Here is a 25,537-nt window from a genome sequence, read left to right on the forward strand (position 1 = left end):
TGGGCCAAAGGCAGGCGCCAAACCTCCGAGCCACCCAGGGATCCCCGATATATATTTTTTATAGATATTCTCAGTTGTGTGATATGGAGAAGTAAAAAAATTTTTTGGCATTATGAACACTTTTTTTTAAATGACAGCAGATGGTAAGTTGATACAAATTACAGGCTAGAATATAGTGGGTACAAAATCTATCCAGGTAACAGAAAAGTATCACAAAAGTAAATCTGATTCAAGTGACTAAAGAACTCAAGTCCTCCATTTCAATAATTAGAATTGTCATAATAAGGAATTGGAAAATAAATGAACTATTCCTCTGGCACTACTATGCATCACTAAAGTATTTGATCTAGATATATGTACTTCACAGAAAGGCTTAAAGTTTTAATGAGAACATTCCAGGGACATATCTAGTATGGTACTTTTCAGCTATGTTTTCGGGAAGACTTTATGGATACAAAATCAATCCTAACACTATGGAAACATCAGCAGGAAAATACTCTGTCAAATTCATAACAGAGGTTGCCTTTGTGGGATAAGTATGCAGGGAAATGAGATCATGAAGGAGTAAGCAAGAAAAATGAAATTTTATCGGTAATATTTCAAATCTGTATAAATTACAAGTTCTGAAGAAAATATTACTGAAAGTTCACATTAAAAAAATTTTAAGACTTGGGATCCCTAGGTGGCTCAGCGGTTTGGTGCCTGCCTTTGACCCAGGGCGGGATCCTGGGGTCCCGGGATCGAATCCCACATCAGGCTCCCTGCATGGAGCCGGCTTCTCCCTCTGCCTGTGTCTCTGCACCTCTCTCTCTATGTCTATGTCTATCATGAATAAATAAATAAAATCCTTTAAAAAATTTTTAAGCCTTTCCTCATGGGCTCTTGTTTTTCTCTTTTTTCCTTAGCTTCGTTCCTTTCCATCAACCTGTCTTCTAAGTCACTCACTCTCTCTTCCACCTCATTAACCCTAGTAGTTAGAGTATCCAATTTGGATTGCATTTTAGTTAAACTATTTTTAATTTCGGCCTCATTAGATCTCAATTCTGCAGTGACAAAGTCTCTAGAGTCCTTTATGCTTTTTTCAGAGCCATGCGTAACTTTATAATTGTACTTCTGAATTGAATTTCTGACATCGTATTTAAATTCAAATTCTTTAACTCTGTGGCAGAGAGTATTGCTTCCAGTTCTTTCTTTTGTGGTGAATTCTTCCTTCTAGTCATTTTGTCCAGTGCAGAGTGGCTGTATGAGTGAGCTGAGTCAAAAACATCAACCACGACCTAAGTAAAATACACCCTAAATGATTCCAAAGAGGTCAGAGACCAGAAAATAAAGGAAAAAGAACAGAATAAAATAAAACAAAGGACCACTAAAGTGAAAAATTTTAAAACAAAGTAGTAAATATAAAAAACCAAAAACAAAAACAAAGAAGAAAAAAAAGAAAAGAGAAAAAAGGGGGGATGGTGGTGGTGAGGAAGTGATAGTGTAGAGAGAATGTAGTCTCCCTGAGGGGTCCTAGAGGATGATCCTCTTGGTTCTGAGTGTATTTTGTTCTGTATGTAGAAGATGCTCAATCCCAAATTTATATAAACCAGCAATACTGATATAAAGACCCAACATTGACCTCGGAAACATAAGCAAGATAAAAGAGGAGGGCAGAATGGGAAGGAAAAGAGAATATAATCTCACAGAATGAACCAACACAGTGTTCCACTTGGTTCTGGGTGTATTTTGGTCGTGTGTTAGAAGGTACTAACTTGCACCATTGTAAAACAAAATGAGACAGAAAAAACAAATAACAAATACCCATATCTCATATATCTACCAAAATTAAACTGAATACATTGAAGGGAGTCCAGAAGTGAAATATATATCTAAGACATATAATTGTAGAAATATGAAAGTGAAAAAGGAAAAAACTTAAAAACGAAGATTTGGTAAAATATTGTAGTTAAGGTGGTAAAACAGAAAAAATATTGGAAATTTTTAGCCTGATAAAAAAATGAGTCATAATGAAGAAATAAAAAGGTGGGGGAAAGTGGAACAGTGCCCACTGCCTGTTTACTTGTTTTATTTATTCCAAGATACTCTTCTTTCCTAGGAGGTGTCTTAGCCTCATGGGATTAAAAAATCTAACACTTGTCTCAGAATCCCTCCTCCTGGGCTTCTAGATGATTCAGAACTGCAGTCCCTCCACCTTGGGCTGTTCCTATCCATGTACCTGGTCACCATGCTCAGGAACCTGCTAATCATCCTGGCTGTCCGCTCTGACTGCCATCTGTATACCCCCATATACTTCTACAATCCGTCCTTGATTGACATCTGTTTCATATCCACCACTGTCCCGAAGATGATGTTGGACATCCAAACTCACAGAATCATCTCCTGTGTGGGCTCAGATGTCTATTTTTATTCTCTTTGGATGTTTGGACAATCTAGAGATGGCAAAGGCCTATGACCAGTTTGTAGCCACCTGCCACCCCTTGCACTACCTGGTGATCATGAATCTCCACCTCTATGTGGGGCTGGTTTTGGTGTCTTTTTTTCCATCAGTATTTTGGACTCCTAGCTGCACAGTTTGATGTCACAGCTTACCTTCTTCATAGATGCAGAAATACCTCATTTCTTTCATGGCCCTTCTCAGCAACTCGACCTTGCCTCCTTGGAAATCCCTGCCAATTTTACTTTATTGGTGCCATTTTTGGTGGTGTTCTACTCTCAAGAATCCTTTTCTCTTATGCTCAAATTATTTCCTCCATCCTGAGAGTCACATCCATAGGTGGGAAGTACAAACCTTTTCCTACTTGTGGCTCTTGCCTGTCAGTTGTTTGCTTGTTTTATGGAACAGGTCTTGGAGTGTACCTCAGGTTGGCTATCCCACATTCTGCCAAGAAAGGTGAGGTGATCTCCGCAGTGTATACCGTGGTCACCCACATGCTTAATCCCTTCCTTTATAGTCTGAGGAACAAAGCAACCAAGAGAGCCATGCAGAGGTACCTCAGAACAGCCTAATCTCAATACCTGTCCCCTTTTATTTCTGTGTGAATTGGAAAAGTCAGTAAATCCAAACACTTGGAACTGGAAATTCTGCCTAATTGGTCCCATACTGTTTGTGATTCTTGTGCCTTCCAATCCTTCATATCTGAATATTGATTTTTTTGATACATTTTAAATGGGATTGAGGGAGTTGTGATTGAGGGAGGCATCCTATCTACATTACAATCACTGCATGATTGAATCATATTATAGCTATAGAGCTTTCTTTATTCCTCATCTATGACCCAGGCATTCTGGAGCAATACACACCCTTTGTTGTTGTTGTTGTTGTTGTTTTTAATAATTACATTCCAATTGTAAAATTGTAAAAAAATTCTCAAAACTTTCCAAAATTCATGTCTATCATTCACACAATTTTTGTGTTCTTTACATCTGTTTATGCATGTTATAGGTAAGGATGCATGTAACTGGTCTTCAGATTTGGCTTTAAATTGGAGTCACCTAGGACACTAAAAATATTGGTAATTGCTTCTCACCACAGATTATGATTTAATTGGACTGTAAGCCTTAGCATGGGGGCTTAAAAATTATCCCACCTGGTACTCATGTATAAGCAAGGTTGGGAACTACTGATCTAATTACATGTTTTGTTCAGAGATAACAGTATGCTTGGGTCTTTAACTGGGTAATTAAATGAGCAGATGCTGAAGTTCTTTTTTTTTTTTTTTTAGATGCTGAAGTTCTTAAAATGATCTGAGCTCATAAAAGGATGATGTAAAAAAGTTAACACTAGTAATAGGCAATGTGACTTTTCCTAAAATTCCTGATATTTGTTTACATATATTCTCCTTCCATGCCATACAACCAGTCATTTGTCCTGGTTAATAAGACACTGTCACCTTGCTCCAAACTCACCTTTAAAAATTTTTTTATTGGAGTTCAATTTCCCAACATATAGCATAACACCCAGTGCTCATCCTGCCAAGTGCCCCCCTCAGTGCCTGTCACCCAGTCACCCCACCCCTCCACCCACCTCCCCTTTTACTACCCCTTGTTCATTTCCCAGAGTTAGGTGTCTCTCATGTTTTGTCACCCTCACTGATATTTTCACTCATTTTCTCTCCTTTCCCTTTATTCCTTTTCACTAATTTTTATATTCCCCAAATGAATGAGACCATATAATGTTTGTCCTTCTCCAACTGACATATTTCACTCAGCATAATACCCTCCAGGTCCATCCATGCCGAAGCAAATGGTGGGTATTGGTCGTTTCTAATGGCTGAGGAATATTCCATTGTATACATATACCACCACATCTTCTTTATCCATTCATCTTTCGATGGACACTGAGGCTCCTTCCACAGTTTGGTTATTGTGGACATTGCTGCTAGAAACATCGAGGTGCAGGTGTCCCGGCGTTTCACTGCATCTGTATCTTTGGGGGTAAATCCAAATTCACCTTTTTATACTTTACCTCAGCAAAACTCTTTCCTTTCACTAGTAAAAATATCTTTAGGGCTTCACTTTAAAACCATCCCTCCCTGTGTTTTGTCTTGGCATTATCTGTCTTTGGGCTCTGCTCTGTGTCCACTATATAGGACATAGTAAAGGACACTTCCTTTAGAGATGTCGCCTACAGTTTGTGAGACAATAATCTGGGGCTCTCTGAAAACCTGTCTCATAGATAGTTTAATATATTTGACCTTTGGCCACTAAGTTAAATCATCTACCATCATTACTGATCAGGAACTTCAATAATGGAAAAGGGTATTCCTTTACTGAGGAGAAAGCCATATTGGCCAATGAAAAGAGATACATCCCAATAAAAATGACAAAATTATCATTTTGATTTCTTGGTTTTTATGAATTGAAATGAAACACTTTGGGTCTGATCTACTCTGGAACAATATATAGGGTGTGTCTCTATTTCTGAAAACCTAAATGATTGGCAAAAATGCTTGCAATTGGCCAAGGTAATTATGATGGTTAATTTTATGTGTCAACTTAGCTGAGCCATAGTGCCCAGATATTTGATTGAACTTTATTCTGGATGTTTCTGCAAAAGTATTTTTTGGCTTAGTTTAACATTTAGATCAGTGGACTTTGAATAAAGTAGATTGTCCTGTATAATGTAGGTGGGCCTTATCCAATCAGTTAAGAAAAAAGACTGACCTCCTGGAGGAAGCAGAAATCCCACCAGCAGACTGTCTTTGGACTTGAATTGCAATTCTTCCTGTGTTTCCTGCCTACCCTGCAAAATTTAGACTTAGCAAGCCTCCATAATCATGTGAACCAATTTCTTAAATCTCTATATAAATATACACATTTCCTGTTAGGTGTGTTTCTCTAGAGAATCCTGACTAATATAGTAATATTGCTTTTGATATCTCATTTAACATTCTCTCCACAGGTGTCAGTTTCTTTTTCCTCATCAAACTTCAAAATATGAATGAGTGCAACTAATTGATTAACATTATACATGGAGGGGAAAGCCTGGACAGAAATGTGCTAGGAAGGTCCACAGTTGCTATACAGTAACTATCTAGGAGTGGTGCTAATATCCTTGATAGAAGAGTGGCATCACAGATAATAGAAAGGGCATGGGATTTAAAGACACAATTCCATCCAATCTCAGGAACAATTTAAGACTTGTGACAAATCAGTGCTCTTCAGATTCCTTATCAGTGAAAAGGCAACCTATGGAATGGGAGAAAACATTTGCAAACCCTATGTCTGATCATTGGTTCATCTCCAAAATATATAAGGAACTCCTACAACTTAATGGTAAACAAACAAACAACTAACAAGTTTATTTAAAAATGGGGTTAAGGATTTTATTAGACATTTTTCCAAAGAAGATATACAAATAGCTAACAAGTATATGAAAAGGTGTTCAATATCACTATTCATCAAAGAAATGCAAATCATGTATATACAATAGTATACTTTTATATACTATATAATATAATAAATAACAATATATAATGTTATATAATATTTCAATATAATAATATATATATGCAATAGTATATATGCTATATATACTATTCGGCCTGAAGAAAGCAGGAAATTTTGTCATTTGAAGCAACACAGGTGAACCTTAAGGATATTATGCTAAGTGAAACAAGCCAAGCACAGAATGATAAATACTGCACGATTTCAATAATGTATCTAAAATAGTCAAATTCATAGAGTCAGAACAGAATGGTGGCAGGAGGGGGAAATGGAGAGTTCTTAATCAAAGGGCATAGAGTTTCAGTCAAGCAAGATGAATAAGCTCTAGAGATATACAGTATTGTACCTAAAATCAACAATAGTAGATGAATCACAAATTTGTTAAAAGGGTAGTGGTTAAGTGTTCTTAGAGCCAAAAACATTAACTGAGAGAATGGAGATACTACCAGAATCTTGATATGAAAGTCCTAATTCTCCCTAAATTGTTTAGTCATTTGAATGCGTTTGATGACTGATAAACTCACACGCTTTTGTTAATTTAAAAATTAAGTCTGGGAAACGAACTAGGGGTGTTGGAAGGGGAGGAGGGAGGGGGGTGGGGGTGAATGGGTGACGGGCACTGAGGGGGGCACTTGACGGGATGAGCACTGGGTGTTATTCTGTATGTTGGCAAATTGAACACCAATAAAAATAAATTTATTATTAAAAAATAAATAAACAAAATAAAAATAAATAAAAATTAAATCTGAGGTTTTTTAAATTAAGATGTATGAAACTTGAAAGTCAGAGGGAGTACAAGTGTTATTCCTCCTGAGAAGTGGAAGACCTCAGACCCAACAAAGGACATTTACTTTTCCTATGATCCTGGCCCATTAATATTAACAAGCCCTCAGAGATTGGGAGAACCCGGATCAATTTGGGTAATTATGAGCTCTGTGCATTGAGCTTTCAGGCCCACACAACTGTAAATAATCGGCCTGTGCCCTGCAAACTTTCAGTTGGCCAGTCCCAGCACAATCGGATCTGTATGTTGTGTCTTCTCTTCTCAGAGTCATTGTACGCATCACGGGGTGCATACCTGTCTTCCTGCAGATCCTGAGAACAGAGCCTGAGCCTTCATCACTCACAGGCATAAGAAGGATGATGGATCGTCATTCCCTTGTCATACCCCAGCACAGAGGCAGCACAGTCCAGTGAGTGATATTGGAGATACAGGATACAGGAACAATGGGGGGAGCATTATTTCTTCATCATCAGGATAAGCACGACAGTTGGAGTAGCCAGAGGAAGGGCACCAATATGCAGTTTCAGCTATGAGGCCTGTGATGTTTATATTCTTGGTTCTGGTGGGAATCTGAGAATTGTCATTCAGAGTTCTGCTTTCCTCCCTCATTGGTTTTAGCTCTTGTAGGAACCTCCCTCACTAGAGCAGGAAATAAGTCCCTCTAAGCAGTCCCATAAGCATTCCAAAATGGTCATGAAAGTGATGATGAAGAGGAGCAGGGGAATGATGCTAGATGACCATATACATGATACCATGAACCTTTATTAAGGATTCCCAAGTGTCAGGCTCTGGAATAAGTACTTTATGTAGACTGTTTCTTTTCTCCTGCCTAGTCACCCCTAAAATGTATATGTACACATTATTGTTCTTTTATGGATGGGGAGAGGATTATAGCCTGTTAGACTTGTCCCAGGTCATGGGATGGAATGGGATGAAACCAGGTTTGAATCAAACAGTCTGACTCCAGACACAGAGCACCTGGCCAGTATTCTCCTCTTGCCAATGCAACCAACCATTTCACTTCTCTGGTCATTCCACCCATACATTCTCCACTCACTGTGCTCTTCTCTTTGGAGGTTACTAGTAAACCAGAGTAAAGAGCCATTGGTGCTCAACTATAAGAAGGACAGCTGAAGATTGGCTGGCAGAGATCATAGAAAGAGCCGGCTCATGACAGTTTAAAGTAGATTTCTCTTGCATGCCTCTGCTCCTGCATCTTGCCTCAGCTGTCTACTTCCTTCTCCATTCTTATAAGTTCCTCCATTTCAAACGGAGACACAACATCAATGTCTCAGGTTCCATTCACACTCAGGAAACTAGAAAATATTAAAACATGTACAATATATGTGCTATTGCTTAAGATCTATGGATCTCTGTTTTAAAATTTCTGAATTTAAAAAAAAAATTTCTGAATTTTAAGAGTAAAGAAGTTAACTGCATGTGCCTCAGATCCACAATATAATTTTAAGTCCTATCTTCTCTACTTATTATCTAGTGACCTGGAGCAAGTTCTTAGTATATCTGAGCCTCAGAATTATCATCTGAATTGATCCCTGATTGATACCACTCCACTGAGTAAGGACTAAATAGATATGAATACTACCAATGTGGTTAAATATGTGATGGATGCATACGGTAAAGGCAAAAATTTAGGTATTATTATTGATGATATTGATTAATATTGTTAATACCAATCTTTATACCTTTCAACCAAAGTGTCCTGTGATCTGATCATTTGGTTTTCAATGGATATCTGACAAAAATTTAATTTTTATCCGTGTACAAATTAAATACTGGGTGCTTGGAAGGAAATGACTGAATCACATTCATTTCTGATTCCTCAGAGCATATATCATCTTTGGCACAGAGTAGGCAACAATAACAATAAAACTCCCAAACACATGAAATGTCGAATAGACCCTTCTTTGAGTCACAAGAACAAAGAATAATTAATATGGCTTGCACACACTGGTGCTTTCCTGTCCGTGCCTTCATCCATTTTAGGGATGTCTCATAGAACAAGAAATAAGATAAAATAGCACTTGTTTGTATCTATGTCATTCAATAGGATCTTTTTTTCAAGTAGGCTCCACACCCAATGTGTTGCCAACATAAGGCTTGAACTCACAACTCTAAGACCAAGACCTGAGCCTGGGATCAAGAATTTGACACAAGCAACTAAGCCACCAGACACTCCTTTCTCCTCTATTATTTTCTATTTAATAGCATCTACAACATTCAGTTATTGAAAACTATCACAGTGATTTTTGTAAGTTTGAAAAATAAGAAGGAGAAGATAAATTTTACTGTGTGATCTTAGATATATTTTAGGATTTCTAGAGCCCTGAGACGAGAGAGCCTTCAGATTCTCTCCCTACAATCCAATGAAAGGTTATTAAAGCTTTCTTAGGATTGCATTTCATCCATAAACCCACAATTACAATAATGATTCAAATTCTGGTTACAAAACAATGACTAGATATTTATTAAGTTCCACTTCCTTTAGATGCCACACATCTCTGGAGATGGCTGTTAACCTTTCAATTTCCAGAGAAGGGATACCAACACAGACAAGTTGAGGGATTTACATGTATTCCGTGAATTAGGGCGTTGGACTACTGGTTTTCAGGAACACTTATGGCAGTAATATGGTGAATTATAGGATCTCCTATGAGTAGTAATGCACTTTACAGCCCAGTTTGAAAATCTGAGATATGGAAATATCCCCTATGTAAGATATGAATTTTTATGTGAAGGTATCACAGAATTATGATTATTAGATACCTGAGAAATATTTCTGATTCTATACTTTAATAATAGCATGTAGCTGATAGCAACTAATTTTTCTACTGGGAAAACAGATGTAGGAAATAAATGGTGAAATTGAACTTGCACTGATTTTTACAACACAAACAACCTTGTGATGAAAGGTTGATATTAACAACCATCCTCCAAGCAGATGTCATATAGAAATTCTCATTTGCATGATATGCAGAAAGGTAAAAGGATTTTCATAGGGTTGTTGAAATAAGGAATTGATAAACAAAATGAAGTTAATTCCTCAGTTAATACTATATATATCACAAAAAATGTTATATCTAGATTTAAACGCAGTGTTGTAGTAAACAAGAACACTTTAGATGCATTATGTGTAGTAATATACTATTTAGGTAAATCTTTAAGAAAACCTTTTGTAAGGTTTTGTAGATTATAAATAAATAATAATGTTATGGAAACACTGAAAGAAAATATACTCACCTAAATTAATAATTGTGGTTGCTTTGGGGAACAAGTGTGCAGGGCAATAAGATCATGCAGGGATTTAAAGAAAGCTAAAATTTTATCAGTGATATTTCAGATCTCTATAAAATATGAGTTTGGAAGAAAACATTAGTAAATGGCTATATTTTTAATTTAGCTATTGGGTGGGACGCCTGGGTGGCTCAGTGGTTGAACACCTGCCTTCAGCACAGGGCATGATCCTGGAGTCCTGGGATCGAGTCCCACATCAGGCTCCCTGCATGGATCCTGCTTCTCTCTCTGCCTATATCTCTGCCTCTCTCTCTCTGTGTGTGTCTCTCATGAATAAATAAGTTAAATCTTTAAAAAATATACAGCTATTAGGTATTCATTATAGCAATAATAGGCAATATTCTTTGTACATATTCTAAGTGCCTGGCAATATTTTAAGGCATTGTTCTTGACCCTGGCTGTACATTAGTACCACTAAAAATCATGCATGTAGAGATTATTATTTAATTGGCTCTAGGCAGTGGACAGGACATTAGTACATTTTGCAGGATTAATGGGTAAGTATAATAATCAACGAGGGTTGAGAACTATGGGGCTGACCACTTTATGTTTCTTTATGTTTAATTTCTTCAAACAACCCAATAAGGTAAGTTCAATCATTAGCTCCATTTTACCAATGTGGAAACTCCCCATGTACTTGTTATGTTAGTCTTTGTACTTCTCCCTTTTGCATTTTTCTCTAAATTAAATCATAGTGTGACCTATCAGGAGAAATGAATAGCAGAGTTGTCTTCAGGGAATTGATTTAAAAATAATTGTATTTAGGAGTGCCTCGCTGGTTCAGTCAGTGGAGCGTGGGACTCTTGATCTTGGGGTTGTGGATTCAGTTGGGTGTGGAGATTGCTTAAAAATAAAATCTTAAAAAAATTGTATATAAGGAGAATTGATTTTATTATTTATGTAATGGATGGACCTAGAGGGTATTATGCTAAGCAAAAGAAGTCAAAGAAAGACAAACACCATATGATTTCACTCATATGTGGAACTTAAGAAACTAAAGAAATGAACAAACAAAAAAAGACAAACAAACAAACAAACAAAAACCCCAGACTATTAAGGGGAATTAATTTTAAAAGGAATTAATTAAGGAGAATTTTTGTTTCAGTAAAGATTAAAGTTAAGGAAGCATAAGAAGGCTAGATTTCAGACCTGGTTTGGGGGGCTTTATATGATCCTAAATTCCTTGATTATAAATAAGAGAGTTAGATTTCTTTTCTTTTTTTTTTTAGGATTTTATTTATTTATTCATGAGAGACACAGAGAAAGAGAGGCAGAGACATAGGAGGAGGGAGAAGCGGGTTCCATGCAGGGAGCCTGATGTGGGACTCTATCCCAGGACTCCAGGATCATGCCCGGAGCTGAAGGCAAATGCAGAACTGCTGAGCCACCCAGGCGTCCCAAGAGAGTTGGATTTCATGTGGACCCAGAACTTCCAAATATTTAGGATTAGAAATACATGTAAGCACTTTCAGCAATACCAAACCACTTCAAAATAGAGACCAAAACAAAACAAAACAAAACCCCAAAGAGCAGTGTCAAACACCAGTGTCAATTTCCCGGAGACTGTGTAGAGTTGGTATTTAATCCTGTATAAGATGAGAGATAGGAAAAAAGTTTTTTAAGTTAATTATTGTTTAATGACCCAGAGCTGCATTGTGCACAAATGCCATCTATGGTGTCACCGATGCGGCATGATTTTGTGCATTTAACCAAAACGTATTTACAAAATTTGAAGTCTATCAGGCCACCGTTAACAATTATATTTGAAAAAACTTTTTCTTTTTTAAGATTTTATTAATTCATGAGACACACAGGGAGGTAGACACAGGCAGAGGGAGAAGCAGACTCCCTGCAGGGAGTCCGATGTGGGACCCGATCCCGGGTCTCCAGGATCAAGTCTCGGGTTGAAGGCAGCGCTAAACCGCTGAGCCACCGGGGCTGCCCCTATATTTGAAAAAACTTTAAAAAGACAACCCACATATTTGAATGAAATGAGCATGTATTTCTACAGAGGAGAGATGTCAGAAAACCGGAGAATGATGAAAACTCATAAAGATAATTAACCATTAAAAAAAGCTTTCTGATTATAAACATTCGGTTTTAATTTAGAATGTCAATGATGTACTTCTAGCAATTACACAGTTTATCAATATTCTAAAGGGAATTTCTTGCATTTATTTGAATAAAATCAGGCTGCTTCTAAGTGTCCTTCAATTAGACTGATTTTTTTTTTAACCTAAAGGGAAAAGAATATTTCTTATTTGGCATGTTTCTTAAAAGAGTATTTTATGGTGATCATGGATTTATCATTTAGCTCTAAATGTTCTTGCTCCTCTAACATTCTTCAGTTCTGTGTCTTTAAAGTATGTATATAGAGAGGTGAATAACACAGAAACCAATGAGGAAACAGTTCAAGAAAATTGGATTTGAGACACAGAACTATTGCTAAAGGTACTGGAACGTATGGCTCCAAGTGTGAATATTTTACTTGTTAATTGCTTGAATACACAATATGGACACAGAGCTGGATGCTCATTTACTTGTTTCACTTTTCCAACGCTCTTTTCTTTTTTAAAAGGTGTCCAAGCTACATTGAACCACAAAATCTAACAAGTGTATCAGAGTTCTTCCTCATGGGCCTCTCAGATGATCCAGAACTGCAGCCCCTCCTCTTTGGGCTGTTCCTTTCCATGTACCTGGTCACTGTGCTTGGGAACCTGCTCATCATCCTGGAGGTCAGCTCTGACTCCCACCTCCACACCCCCATGTACTTCTTCCTCTCCAACCTGTCCTTGGCTGACATCAGTTTCACCTCTACCACAATTCCCAAGATGATCATGGACATCCAAACTCAGAGCAGAGTCATCTCCTATGTGGGTTGCCTGACTCAAATGTCTTTTTTTATGCTTTTTGGATGTTTGGATAGTCTCCTCCTGGCTGTGATGGCGTATGACCGGTTTGTGGCCATCTGTCACCCCCTGCACTACTTGATCATCATGAACCCCCGCCTCTGTGGCTTGTTGGTTTTGGCGTCATTTTTAATCAGCCTGTTGGTCTCCCAGATGCACAATTCAATTGTGTTACAACTTACTTACTTCAAGGATGTGGAAATTTCTCATTTCTTCTGTGATCCTTCTCAACTCCTCAACCTTGCCTGTTCTGACACTTTTATCAATAACATAGTTATGTATTTTGTTGGTGCCATCTCTGGCTTTCTTCCTATTTCAGGGATCTTTTTCTCTTACTATAAAATTGTTTCGTCCATTCTGAGAGTCCCATCCACAGGTGGGAGATACAAAGCCTTCTCTACCTGTGGCTCCCACCTGTCAGTTGTTTGCTTATTTTATGGAACAGGCCTTGGGGTGTACCTTAGTTCAGCTGTCTCACTTTCTCCCAGGAAGGATGCAGTGGCCTCAGTGGTGTATACTGTGGTCACCCCCATGCTGAACCCTTTCATCTACAGCCTGAGGAACAGGGACATCAAAAGGGCCATGTGGAGGCTCTTCAGTAAAACAATCTAATTGCAGTACCTCTGCCATCCATTTGAGGTGTAGGTTGGAATGCAGCAAAACTAAACACCTAGGAGTGCCTGGGTGGCTCAATCCATTAAGTGTCTGCCTTTGGCTCAAGTCATGATCTCGATCCCAAGGCTGAGCCCTGAGTTGGGCTCTCTGCTCAGTGGGGAGGCTGTTTCTTCCTCTCCATCTCCCTCTGTCCCTTCCCCCTCATGCTCTTTCTCTCCCCTACCCCTCAAATAAACAAAACATTTTAAAAACAAACAAAAAACTAAACATGTAGACCTGCAAATTCTAAGGCTCTCACCACATCATTTTTGTAGTTGTCGTGGCTTTCATCCTTTTCCTTGCTTAACATTTGGAAATTGCTTTTTTCATGTCTTAAATGGGACTGAGGGAGTATTCTGGGGTCCTTTGTATATGACAGTCACTGCATGACTGAACCTTACTTTAAAAAATATTTTATTTATCTATTCATGAAAGACACAGAGAGAGAGGCTGAGACATAGGCAGAGGGAGAAGCAGGCTCCCTGTGGGGAGCCTGATGTGGGACTCCACCCTAGGACCCCGGGATCATGACCTGAGCCAAAGGCATATGCTCAACCACAGAGCCACCCAGGTGCCCCTGACTGAATCTTATTATATCTATGGAGACTCTGTGCTTTATCATTGGTGACCCAAGCATCCCAGAAAGATGAGAAGTTCTCTTTTTATATATTTTAAATTCATATTTTTCCATTCTTGTGTATTTTCCATACATATTTCTTATCTATCCAATTGGTTTATGCAGGTTATGTGGGAGGATGCATGTCACTAGTTCTCAAACTTGGTATGCATGTATGTATGTATTTTCAAGTATAATTAACATACAGTGTTATATTAGTTTTAGGTGTACAATACTATGATTCAACAATTCTATACATTTCTTAGTGCTCATCAAGATAACTGTACTCTTCTTTAAAATTTTTTATTTATTTATTTATTTATTTGAAAGAGAGAGAGCACAAGCGAGGAGTGGGGGTGGTAGGGGCAGAGGGAAAGGGAGAAGTAGACTTCCTGCTCAGGGGAAACCCAACTCAAGGCTTGATCCTAGGACCCCAAGATCATTACCTGAGCCAAAGGCAGACACTTCATCAACTGAGCCAGCCTGGCACTCTAAGATAAGTAATCCTTAATCTTAATCCTCTTTATCTTTTTCACCTATCCCTCTACCCACCTCTCCTCTGGGAGTCACTAGTTTGTTTTCTGTGTTTAAAAGTCTGTTTTTTTTGTTTGTCTCTCTTTTCTTTGTTCATTTGTTTTGTTTCTTAAATTCCACATATGAGTGAAAGTATATACTATTTGTTTTTCTCTGACTGACTTATTTAATTTATTGTTATACCCCATAGGTCCAACTCTTTTGTTGCAAATGGCAAGATTTCGTTGTTTTTTTATGGTTGATTAATAATACATTTCATATATACACATAGCACATTTTCTTTTCTTCTTTATCCATTTATCTGTCGATGGACACATGGGTTGCTTCCATATCTTGGCTATTGTAAATAATACTGCAATAAATACAGGAGTGCAAATATCTTTTTGAATTAGTGTTTTCATTTTCTTTGGGTAAACACCTAATAGTGGAGTTACTGGATTATATGATAATACTATTTTTAATTTTTTGAGGAACCTCTATACTGTTTTCCACAGTGGTTGCGTCAAATTGCATTCCCACCAATGGTGCATGAGGGTTTCATTTTCTTTTCTTTCTTTCTTTTCTTAAAAAATATTTTATTTATTTATTCATGAGAGACAGAGAGAGAGAGAGAGAGAGAGAGAGAGAGGCAGAGAGGCAGAGACACAGGCAGAGGGAGAAGCAGGCTCCATGCAGGGAGCCTGACCCAGGACTCGCTCCAGGTCTCCAGGATCACACCCTGGGCCGAAGGCGGGGCTAAACGGCTGAGCCACCCGGGCTGCCCAGATTTCATTTTCTCTACATCCTCAACAATACTTGTTATTTCTTATGTTTTTGATTTTAGCCATCTGACAGGCATAAGGTAATTTGTATTTCTCTGATGATTAGTGATGTTGTGCATCTTTTCATGTATCTGTTGGCTATCTGTATGTCTTATTTGGAAAAATGCCTATTTTTAGTTGAAATTTTTGGGGGGTTTTGGTGTTAAGTTGTATAAGTTCTTTTTTTAAAAGATTTTATTTATTTATTCATGAGACACACACACACACACACACACACACACAGAGGCAGAGACACAGGCAGAGGGAGAAGCAGGCTCCACGCAGGGAGCCTGATGCGGGACTTGATCCTGGGTCTTCAGGATCATGCCCTGGGCTGAAGGCAGGTGCCAAACTACTGAGCCATCCAGGGATCCCCAGTTGTATAAGTTCTTTAGATATTTTGGGTACTTACCCCTTATTGGATATGGGATAAATGTTCTCTACACTCATCTTTGACAATTCTAATATCTCATCTCCTCACTCACTATGTTGATTTCAGTTTAATATTTTTTGCTATCGTCCAAATATTTTAGAAGGCTGCAATACTCATCTCCTCCCTCTCCAGTACACTCCTACTCATTTGCCCTTTCATCATGGATACTCATCATGGGAGAAGGAATTGGAAACTGGAAAAGAATAAAGCATGTATCACATTTTATTGCACAAAAATAAGTATCTTTGGTTTTCCTATTCTGTGTCCTGTAAATTCATCTTTACCATGACCCTAGTATCGTATCGCCCCTATTAATGTCTTTATACACTGTACTATGAAATAACTTCAGTCTAATACCACATTTTTGCTATGGATTAAGTATTCTAAGTGCCTTAACACCCCATCCCTCCCTCTTATATCTATCTCTACATATATACCATGTGTTCTCCCTAGAAACACCCTCTGTCATACATCTACACACACACACACAAGTAAATAGCATCCTTCCCTCCATATCCAATTTGATTAGATATTCATTGAAGTTTTCTTCATATCACTTAATGACAAAACAATCTCCATGTTCCTCAGCAAAGAAATCTCTGAGTCAGGAAAGATGCATAGATAGAATTTAGAAGGTTACAATATACTACTATCCACACACATCTCAGTTTATCCACTAGAAAAAGCAGATAAACCAAAACCATAGTTTATGTTTTCAAGGGCTGAGAACCCACAGAAATCTAAAGAAAATATACTTTGGAGCCAGTTGACTCCTTTCTAACTAGCATAAATCAGAACCACTGGGGATTTTTGTTAAATTTGGCCATGGAATGGCTGCAAACTGGCTTACTGGTGGAGGGGCTCTCCTGGGAGAGCAGAAATCAGGGAGTCTACTTGAGAAGTAGTAAATGGGGTCTGCAGAAATACCCAATGGAGAGGAAGTTCTACCCATTTGCTAATTTGTCTCCTGGGAATTTTTGTTGTGTGACAAATTTGGGACTATACTGGAAGGCAGACAGATATGACATGAGTCTTGAAGTGCTTGGAGCACAAAGTTCTTGTAGAGGATGAGACTTATGTGGTGGACTGTGCCTGAGATCATGCTCCCTATGATCCCCAACTGCTGATTTTCTTGCTCTTGCATATGTCCCTCCCATTGAGTGTGAAATAGACATAGTGACTTGCTTCCAACAATGAGAATGTGAAAGAAATGTTGAGAAGTCACTTCCACGAATAGAGTGGGAAAAAAAAAATCTGGCTTTCTTCCTGCTACCTCTCCCTTGCTCTCTTGGTTGCTCCTGTTGACAGAACCCAATTTCCATGTTACAAGCTGTCCCATTAAGAGGCCCATGTATAAAAAAAAGAAAAGAAAAAGAAAAAAAGAAAAAAAAAAGAGGCCCATGTATCTGGAAAATCTCGGGCCAATAGTTTACAAATGCATGAATCCTACCAACAGCCCTATGGGTGAGCTTTTAAGTGGACTTCTGCCAGTCAAGCCTTGAGATGATTACAGTTCTGGCAAACATCTTCATTGTAATATTATGAGAGGCTCTCTGAAGCATTTAAGTAAAGTATCAGTTACCAAAAAATATGTAAAAATCAATAGTTTTCTAATATACCAATGTAATTCAATTAGAGAAAAAACAGAACTAAAGCCATTCAAATTAGCCAAAAATAAACAAAACAGGTGAACATGGGAAAGAGAAGAAAAATAAAATAAGATAAGACAAAGAAGGAGGCAAGCCATAAGAGACTCTTAACTATAGAGAACAAACTGAGGACTACTGGAGGGGAGGTGGGTTGAGGGATGGGTAATTGGGTGATAAGCATTAAGCAGGCAAGTGATATAATGAGTACTGGGTGTTATATGCAAGTGATGAATCGCTAAATTCTAATCCTGAAACTAATACTATACTATAAGTTAACTAACTTGAAATTAAATAAAATATTGAAAAAAATAAAAATACATAAAAATAACCCTGTGAATCTCCAACATATAAAGTGCCAATCCAAGCAAGACCTATGGAAATGAAAATAGGAAGTTATCCTTAGAGCACATATTAACTGAGAAAATGGAAATAGGGGATCCCTGGGTGGCGCAGCGGTTTGGCGCCTGCCTTTGGCCCAGGGCGCGATCCTGGAGACCCAGGATCGAATCCCACATCGGGCTCCCGGTGCATGGAGCCTGCTTCTCCCTCTGCCTATGTCTCTGCGCCTCTCTCTTTCTCTCTGTGACTATCATAAATAAATAAAAATTTAAAAAAAAGAAAATGAAAATAGTGTCACATTCTTTGTATAGAAGACCTAATTCTGCCTCAATTTTATGATTCATACAATGGATTTACAGATATCAAAATCACACATTGAATGATTCAATTGAAAAAAAAAGTCTGAATTTCATGTTAGGATCCTACAACTTGGAAAAAGTAAGGAGTACAGCTGAGCTTCCTGAGGAGCGGAAGGAGCCAGATCCTTCTAAAAACATTTACCTGTTTCCCTTTCCTCTTCTATTGACATTAGCAAGTCCTGGAACATTTAGGTAGTTCAGTTGGTTGGGTGTTTGACTCCTGGTTTCGTCTTGGGTTGTGATCTCAGGGTCATGGATGGAGCACCATGTCAGGATTCACTTTCAGTGTGGAGTCTGCTTGAGATTCTCTCTCTCCCTTCATTAGCCCCTCCCACTGCACTCTCTAAATAAATAAATAAATAAATAAATAGATAGATAAAATCTTTTTTTTAATTTTTTTTTATTTATGATAGGCACACAGTGAGAGAGAGAGAGGCAGAGACACAGGCAGAGGGAGAAGCAGGCTCCATGCACCAGGAGCCCGACGTGGGATTCGATCCCGGGTCTCCAGGATCGCGCCCTGGGCCAAAGGCAGGCGCTAAACCGCTGCGCCACCCAGGGATCCCTAAAATCTTTTTTTAAAAATGAAAAGAACATTATCAAGTCCTCAGAGATTGGGACAACATGAATCAATTGGCTAATTATGAGCTTTGTGCTTTGAGCCTCCCAAGTTATACAATTGGAAATAATTGATGGGTGCCTCCAGCTTTTTAGTTTGACAGTTCTATTATACTGGCTCCATACTTGTGTCTCCTCCCTTTGTGGATATCTGCATCAGAAGGTCTCAGCCAAGTCTGTCTTCCTGCCAGTCTTGAGGAGGGACCCTGAGCCTTCATCATATACCAGACAAGTGATCAGTACTCCTCAGTCATGCTCCAGCAGAGATGCATCCCAGCTCAGTAAGTGCTGAAGGAAACAGTGATTGGAGGAGGGAGTATCAGGAGCATTTTTTCCTCCTCCACAATAGAAACACTTGGTTTAAACAGATGGGAGGGCATCAGTATACAAACTTTCAGATGAGACCCCTGTGACATTTATCTTCTTGGTTCTGGTGGGGATGTGAGAACTCTCATTAAGAGTTCTGCTTCCAAAAAAAAAAAAAAAGGAGTTCTGCTTCCGGGGTGCCTGGATAGCTCAGTTGGTTAAGCATCTGTCTTTGGCTCTTGTCATGATCCTGGGATCCAGTCCCACATTGGACTTCCTGCTCAATGGGGAGTCTGCTTCTCCCCTTCCCTCTGCTCATGCTCTCTCTCTCCCTCCCTCTCTCAAACAAACAAATAAATAGATAAATAGATAGATAAATAAATAAATAAATAAATAAATAAATAAATAAAATCTTAAAAAAAAAAAAAGAGTTCTGCTTCCACTCTCACTGACTCTGGTCTGGTTGGCCTCTCCCCCACCATAGCCAATGGATCTCTTCAACGTCTTGCCTAGGCTACTCCAAAATGATCATGAAGGAGATTATGATGATTGTAAGGAGAAGGATGCCATTGACCACTAACCACAACATAATGTACTTTTATTGAGAGCTTCCTAAATGCCAGGTTCTGAGGTATGTGTTTTACATATCTTATTTGATTTCATCTGGTTAATCTGTTCCAAATCATAAGTGCACACATTATTATTATTTGTGCATACATAATAAGTGCATACATTATTATTTCATCTTGTGATGAAAGGAATACAGCATTTTATGTAACTTACAGCAGGTTGTGAATTAGAAAGGGTTGATGGCATGTTTGAATCTGGGCATCAGACCAGACTTTTCCTCTGCTAACCCAAAATGGTTATTTCACTTCCTTTAGGGGTTTCTGGCACACCACCATTGGAGAGCAGTAGATAGCACTTCCTGCTTCAACTACAGGAAGAATGGCTGAGATCGCATGTAATGATCACAGAGAGTTGGCACATGATTATTCAGGGGAGATCTCTCTTTCTCTCTCTCTCCTGCTCCTATTCCTGGATTTCACTTCAACTGTTCACTTTCTCCTCCATTCTTTTTTTTTATGATTTTATTTATTTATTTGAGATAGACAAGGAGCAAGAGAGAGAGCAGAAGCAGGGGAGCAGAAGGAGAGGGAGAAGCAGGCTCCTCGCTGAGCAGGGAGCCTGACTTGGGGCTCAATCCCAGGATCTGGGATCATCCTGAACCAAATGCAGATGCTTAACTGACTGAGCCACCCAGGTGCCTCCCTCCTCCATTTTTACAGTCAGCCTACTCAATCATAAAAGGTGACATAAGTCAGAATCTTGGGGTTCATTTCAACTCAGGAAATGGAAAATGGTTTAAAAATGTATCTCAGATGTGCCTATAGTTAAAACCTCTGTACATCTGCTTAAAACTTTCGGAAATTCTGCAAACGAGGAAGTTTGTGGGACTCAGAGAATGATAATTTATTTATTTATTTATTTTTAAAGATTTTATTTATTTATTCATGAGAGACACAGAGAGGGAGAGAGAGAGAGAGAGAGAGGGGAAGAGATACAGGCAGAGAGAGAAGCAGGCCCCATGCTGGGAGCCCCACGTGGGACTCGATCCCGATCCGGGACTCCAGGAGTCTTTTGTCCAAAGACAAAAGTCTTCAGCCTTGGGCCAAAGGCAGGCGCTAAACCACTGAGCCACCTGGGCTGCCCAAGAATGATAATTTGATTTTGAATCCTTTCTGCTCCATTTATTATTAGTGTGCTAGGGGGAAAATTCTTGGTATCTCTGAGACTTAAGGTTGTCATCTAAGTTGATCCCTAGTTGATACAGCTCAACTGAATAAGGGTTAAACAAATAATGGATGCCTTCTATGCAACAAATATGTGATGAATGCACAAAATAAGGGCAAATTAAAATTTAGATGTTTTATTACTAATAATGGTAAAGGTTATGATTTCCCTACAGCCTTAACAGGATATTTCATTTTGTTTATACAAGTACATCTTTAGCATATGAAGAGAAACAACTGAGTCTCATCTATTTCTGAATCCTCAGAGCCTATGCCTTTTTGGCACAGAGGAAGCATCAAAAATTTAAAAATCTCAGTTAAGTACAGGATAGACCTTTCCATTGTTCACAGAAACAAAGAAGAAAGTATTTTCATAGTTATCAATGTTGTTTGATTATGTGCACTTAACTAAACCACATTTATCAAAATTTGAAGTCTGCAAAAGCCAAGGATAGGAATTATATGCTAAATGACTTTTAAAAGACAACCATTAGAAATGACAAATACTCACCATTTGCTTCGATGTGGATGGACCTGGAGGGTATTATGCTGAGTGAAATATGTCAATCAGAAAAGGACAAACATTATATGGTCTCATTCATTTGGGGAATATAAAAATTAGTGAAAGGGAATAAAGGAAAAGGAGAGAAAATGAGTGAAAATATCAGTGAGGGTGACAAAACATGAGAGACGCCTAACTCTGGGAAATAAACAAGGGGTAGTGGAAGGAAAGGTGGACGGGGCGGGGGTTTGGGGTGACTGGGTAATGGGCACCGAGGGAGACAGTTGATGGGATGAGCACTGGCTGTTATGCTATATGTTGGAAAATTGAACTCCAAAAAAAAAAAAAAAAAAAGACAACCAACATTGGTCATCACTTATTTCCATGAAGGAGAAAAGAAAGAAAATCAAAGAATGATGAAACCCATGAAGATAACTAACACAAAAAATATTTTCTGATTATGAATCTTTAATTCTAATTTAGAATCCAGACTACACACTCCTGCCTTTCATGGAGTGTTTATAAATATTCTAAATGAAAAGAATATCTAGCATTTCATTTGAATAAAATATTTTTAACTGCTTCATAATTTCTTTAAATTAGAATGATTTTTTTTCTTAAAAGAGGAAGGATATTTCTTACTCTATGATTTCTCTTCAAGAAGGAGGCTGTGTTTACTGTGATCATGGATTTGTTATCTCTTATGTTCTTGGTTCTGATACTCTTTGGTAGAGTTTCTCTAAGGTAAATGTCTATAGAAAGAGGTAAATAATGCAGAAACCAACGAAGAAACGAGTTCTAAGAAAAAGGATGTGTCACACTGAGAAGTATTGCTGAAGGCTAGGGTGTATGACTGCAAGTGTGACTGTTTTATTTGTGATTGCTTGAATGTGCAATATGGACACAGTGCTGGATGCTCATTTACTTGTTTCATTTTTCTAACCCCTTTTTCTTTTTTAAAAGGTGTCTAGGCTACAAAGAACAAAACCTAACAAGCGTCTCAGAATTCTTCCTCAGCAGATTCTCAGATGATCTAGAGCTGCAGCCTCTCCTCTTTGGACTGTTCCTGTCCATGTACCTGGTCACTGTGCTTGGGAATCTGCTCATCATCCTGACTGTCAGCTCTGACTCCCACCTCCACACCCCCATGTACTTCTTCCTCTCCAACCTGTCCTTGGCTGACATCGGTTTCACCTCCACCACAGTCCCCAAGATGATCATGGACATCCAAACTCAGAGCCGAGTCATCTCCTATGTGGGTTGCCTGACTCAAATGTCTTTTTTGATCCTTTTTGGATGTATGGATGGTATGCTTCTGACTGTAATGGCATATGACCGGTTTGTGGCCATCTGTCACCCTCTACACTACTCAATCATCATGAACCCCCGCCTCTGTGGCTTGTTGGTTTTGGTGTCTTTTTTGGTTAGCCTTTTGGATTCCCAGCTGCACAGTTTGATTGTGTTACAACTTACCTGCTTCAAGGATGTGGAAATTTCTAATTTTTTCTGTGATCCTTCTCAACTCCTCAACCTTGCCTGTTCTGACACTTTCACCAATAACATAATCATGTATTTTGTTGGTGCCATCTCTGGCTTTCTTCCTATTTCAGGGATCTTTTTCTCTTACTATAAAATTGTTTCGTCCATTCTGAGAGTCCCATCCACAGGTGGGAGATACAAAGCCTTCTCTACCTGTGGCTCCCACCTGTCAGTTGTTTGCTTATTTTATGGAACTGCTATTGGAGTGTACCTTGGATCAGCATTGTTGCCTTCCCCCAGGAAGGATATAGTAGCCTCGGTGATGTACACTGTGGTCACTCCCATGCTGAATCCCTTCATTTACAGCCTGAGAAACAGGGACATTAAGAGTGACCTATGGAGGTTCCTCAGAAGAACAGGCTAATCTCAGTATGTGTGCAATCCTTTTTGAAGGGTGAGGTGAAAAAAAAAACTGGCAAAATCAAATGTGTAGACCAGCAAATACTGCTTTCTTGGTCACATAATTTTTTCAGTCTCATGATTTTCATTCCTCTTCATGTTTCATATATGAATGTTAGTTTTTTTTTGAGTGTTAGTTTTTTTATTTGTTTTTAATTGGATTAGGGAAGTATTCTAGGATGCTTTGTACATCATAATGAATGCATGAGAGGTTCTCCTTAATGACCTTGGTATCTTGATGAAATGTAGAATTCTCTCTTTTTAAAAAGATTTATTTATTTATTTGAGAAGGGGAAGAGGGGCACAGGGAGAAAGAGGGAGAGACTTAAGCAGACTTCACACTGAGCATGGGGCCCAATGAGGGGCTCAGTCCCATGAACTCTCAGCTGAAACCAAGAGTTGAATGCTTAACCAACTGAGCCACCCAGGTGGCTTTACAACTGTTTCTTCATATACTTAAAATGTATATACTTTCCATGGTTTCTGTGTATTTTCTATGCAAATTTTGCATCTATCAAAACTATTTATTCAGGTAATGTCCAAGGGTGCCATTCACTGCTCCTCAACCATGGATTTTATTAGAACCCTCTGAGGAGTCTTATAAATAATGGTAACTGAGTCTCATTACCAGAGACTCTGATTTAGTTGGATAGGTATGTGATCACTTAGTTGCAAGTTCCTAAAGAGATCAAGCTTGAAAGGGTAAGTTATGAAAAAATTTATTGTAGTTCCAGACAAAGGTCTTTTTTTTTCAAATGTTTTATTCAAATCCATTGTCCTTTAGTACTATAAGCTTTTTCATTTGTGTTGGTTAAGTGTCTCTGCTCCAGACTCACCCTTCTATATTTATCTTGTAATGCTAGGGTGAGTCTCTTGAAATCACTGCTTTATTTTCCCTCTGGCTTTTCTTGTCATATATATATATATATATAATATATATATATATATGTTTCAAGCATAGAATTTAGTGATTCACTACTTACATACTTACATACAACATTCCATGCTCATCACAAGTGCCCTTCTTAATAACTATCACTCATTTAACACATTCCTCTGCCCACTTCCCCTCTAGCAACCCTGTTTGTTCTCTATAGTTAAAAGTTGATACATATTTTTAATAATGGTCAGCAAATGTCATTATACTCTAAAATTAAGTAAAGTTCATTACTCTCTCTAAACCCCTAAGTCCTTGGTATTTATTGGCTTCCATTTGTCATCATATTGTTCTATTTTTTGCTTTGTCCTGCAGTAGGTATTTAACCAACTATCTACACTCAATTCTCTTTATTAAACTAATTAGCTTGATTTATTTTTTCTATTTATTTATTTGAGAGAGAGAACATGAGAAGGGGGAAGGGGCAAAGGGAAAGGGAGAGAATTTTAAGCAGACTCCACACTGAGCATGGAGCCCAATGGGGGGCTCAATCCCATGACCTGAGATTATGACCCGAGTTGAAAACAAGAATCAGACATTTAATGGACTGAGCCACCCAGGTGCCTCTGATTTCTTTCTTTCTTTCTTTCTTTCTTTCTTCTTCTTTCTTTCTTTCTTTTTCTTTTCTTTCTTCTTTCTTTCTTTCTTTCTTTCTTTCTTTCTTTTAATAAACTCTGAATGTTAAATTAACATGACGAGAAAGGTGTGTTATGAGTTGTGTGAGTTGGAATATTGCAAAATGAGCTCATAAAATAAAGGTGGTTTTAAATATATATCTTTGTTAGGAGTGTACAACTGAGATCTAGGTACTGATAGCATATTTCCAGTAGATGGGTGGCTCTAACGGTATCTGAGGATTATTAAGTCATGAATTTCATCACAAATAGATTGTAATTTGGGCAGCCTGGGTGGCTCAGCAGTTTAGTGCCACTTCAGCCCAGGGCCTGATCCTGGAGACCTGGGATCGAGTCCCACGTTGGGCTCCCTGCATGGAGCCTGCTTCTCCCTCTGCCTGTGTCTCTGTCTCTCTCTCTCTCCCTGTGTCTCTCATGAATAAATAAATAAAATCTTTAAAAATATAAAATAAATAGATTGTGTTTTACCC

The 25,537-nt window shown here is 38.4% G+C and overlaps 2 protein-coding genes and 1 pseudogene across 2 annotated transcripts; all 3 read left to right on the forward strand.

The window, feature by feature from the left end:
* The first annotated feature begins 2,114 nt into the window (after window positions 1-2,114).
* On the forward strand, window positions 2,115-3,009 carry LOC129522210 (olfactory receptor 18-like; annotated as a pseudogene).
* A 9,564-nt stretch (window positions 3,010-12,573) lies between these two features.
* On the forward strand, window positions 12,574-13,566 carry LOC129522083 (putative gustatory receptor clone PTE01). The gene has a single exon (XM_055344216.1). It carries the CDS (start codon window positions 12,574-12,576, stop codon window positions 13,564-13,566), a length of 993 nt encoding a protein of 330 aa, XP_055200191.1.
* A 5,980-nt stretch (window positions 13,567-19,546) lies between these two features.
* Window positions 19,547-23,460, forward strand: LOC129522211 (putative gustatory receptor clone PTE01). Its single transcript, XM_055344344.1, has 2 exons — window positions 19,547-19,553; window positions 22,538-23,460. Exons 1-2 carry the CDS (start codon window positions 19,547-19,549, stop codon window positions 23,458-23,460), a joined length of 930 nt encoding a protein of 309 aa, XP_055200319.1.
* Window positions 23,461-25,537: the final 2,077 nt, after the last annotated feature.

Source organism: Nyctereutes procyonoides, unplaced genomic scaffold, assembly GCF_905146905.1.
Source record: "Nyctereutes procyonoides isolate TBG_1078 unplaced genomic scaffold, NYPRO_anot_genome, whole genome shotgun sequence".
In the NCBI taxonomy this organism is placed as follows: Eukaryota; Metazoa; Chordata; class Mammalia; order Carnivora; family Canidae; genus Nyctereutes; species Nyctereutes procyonoides.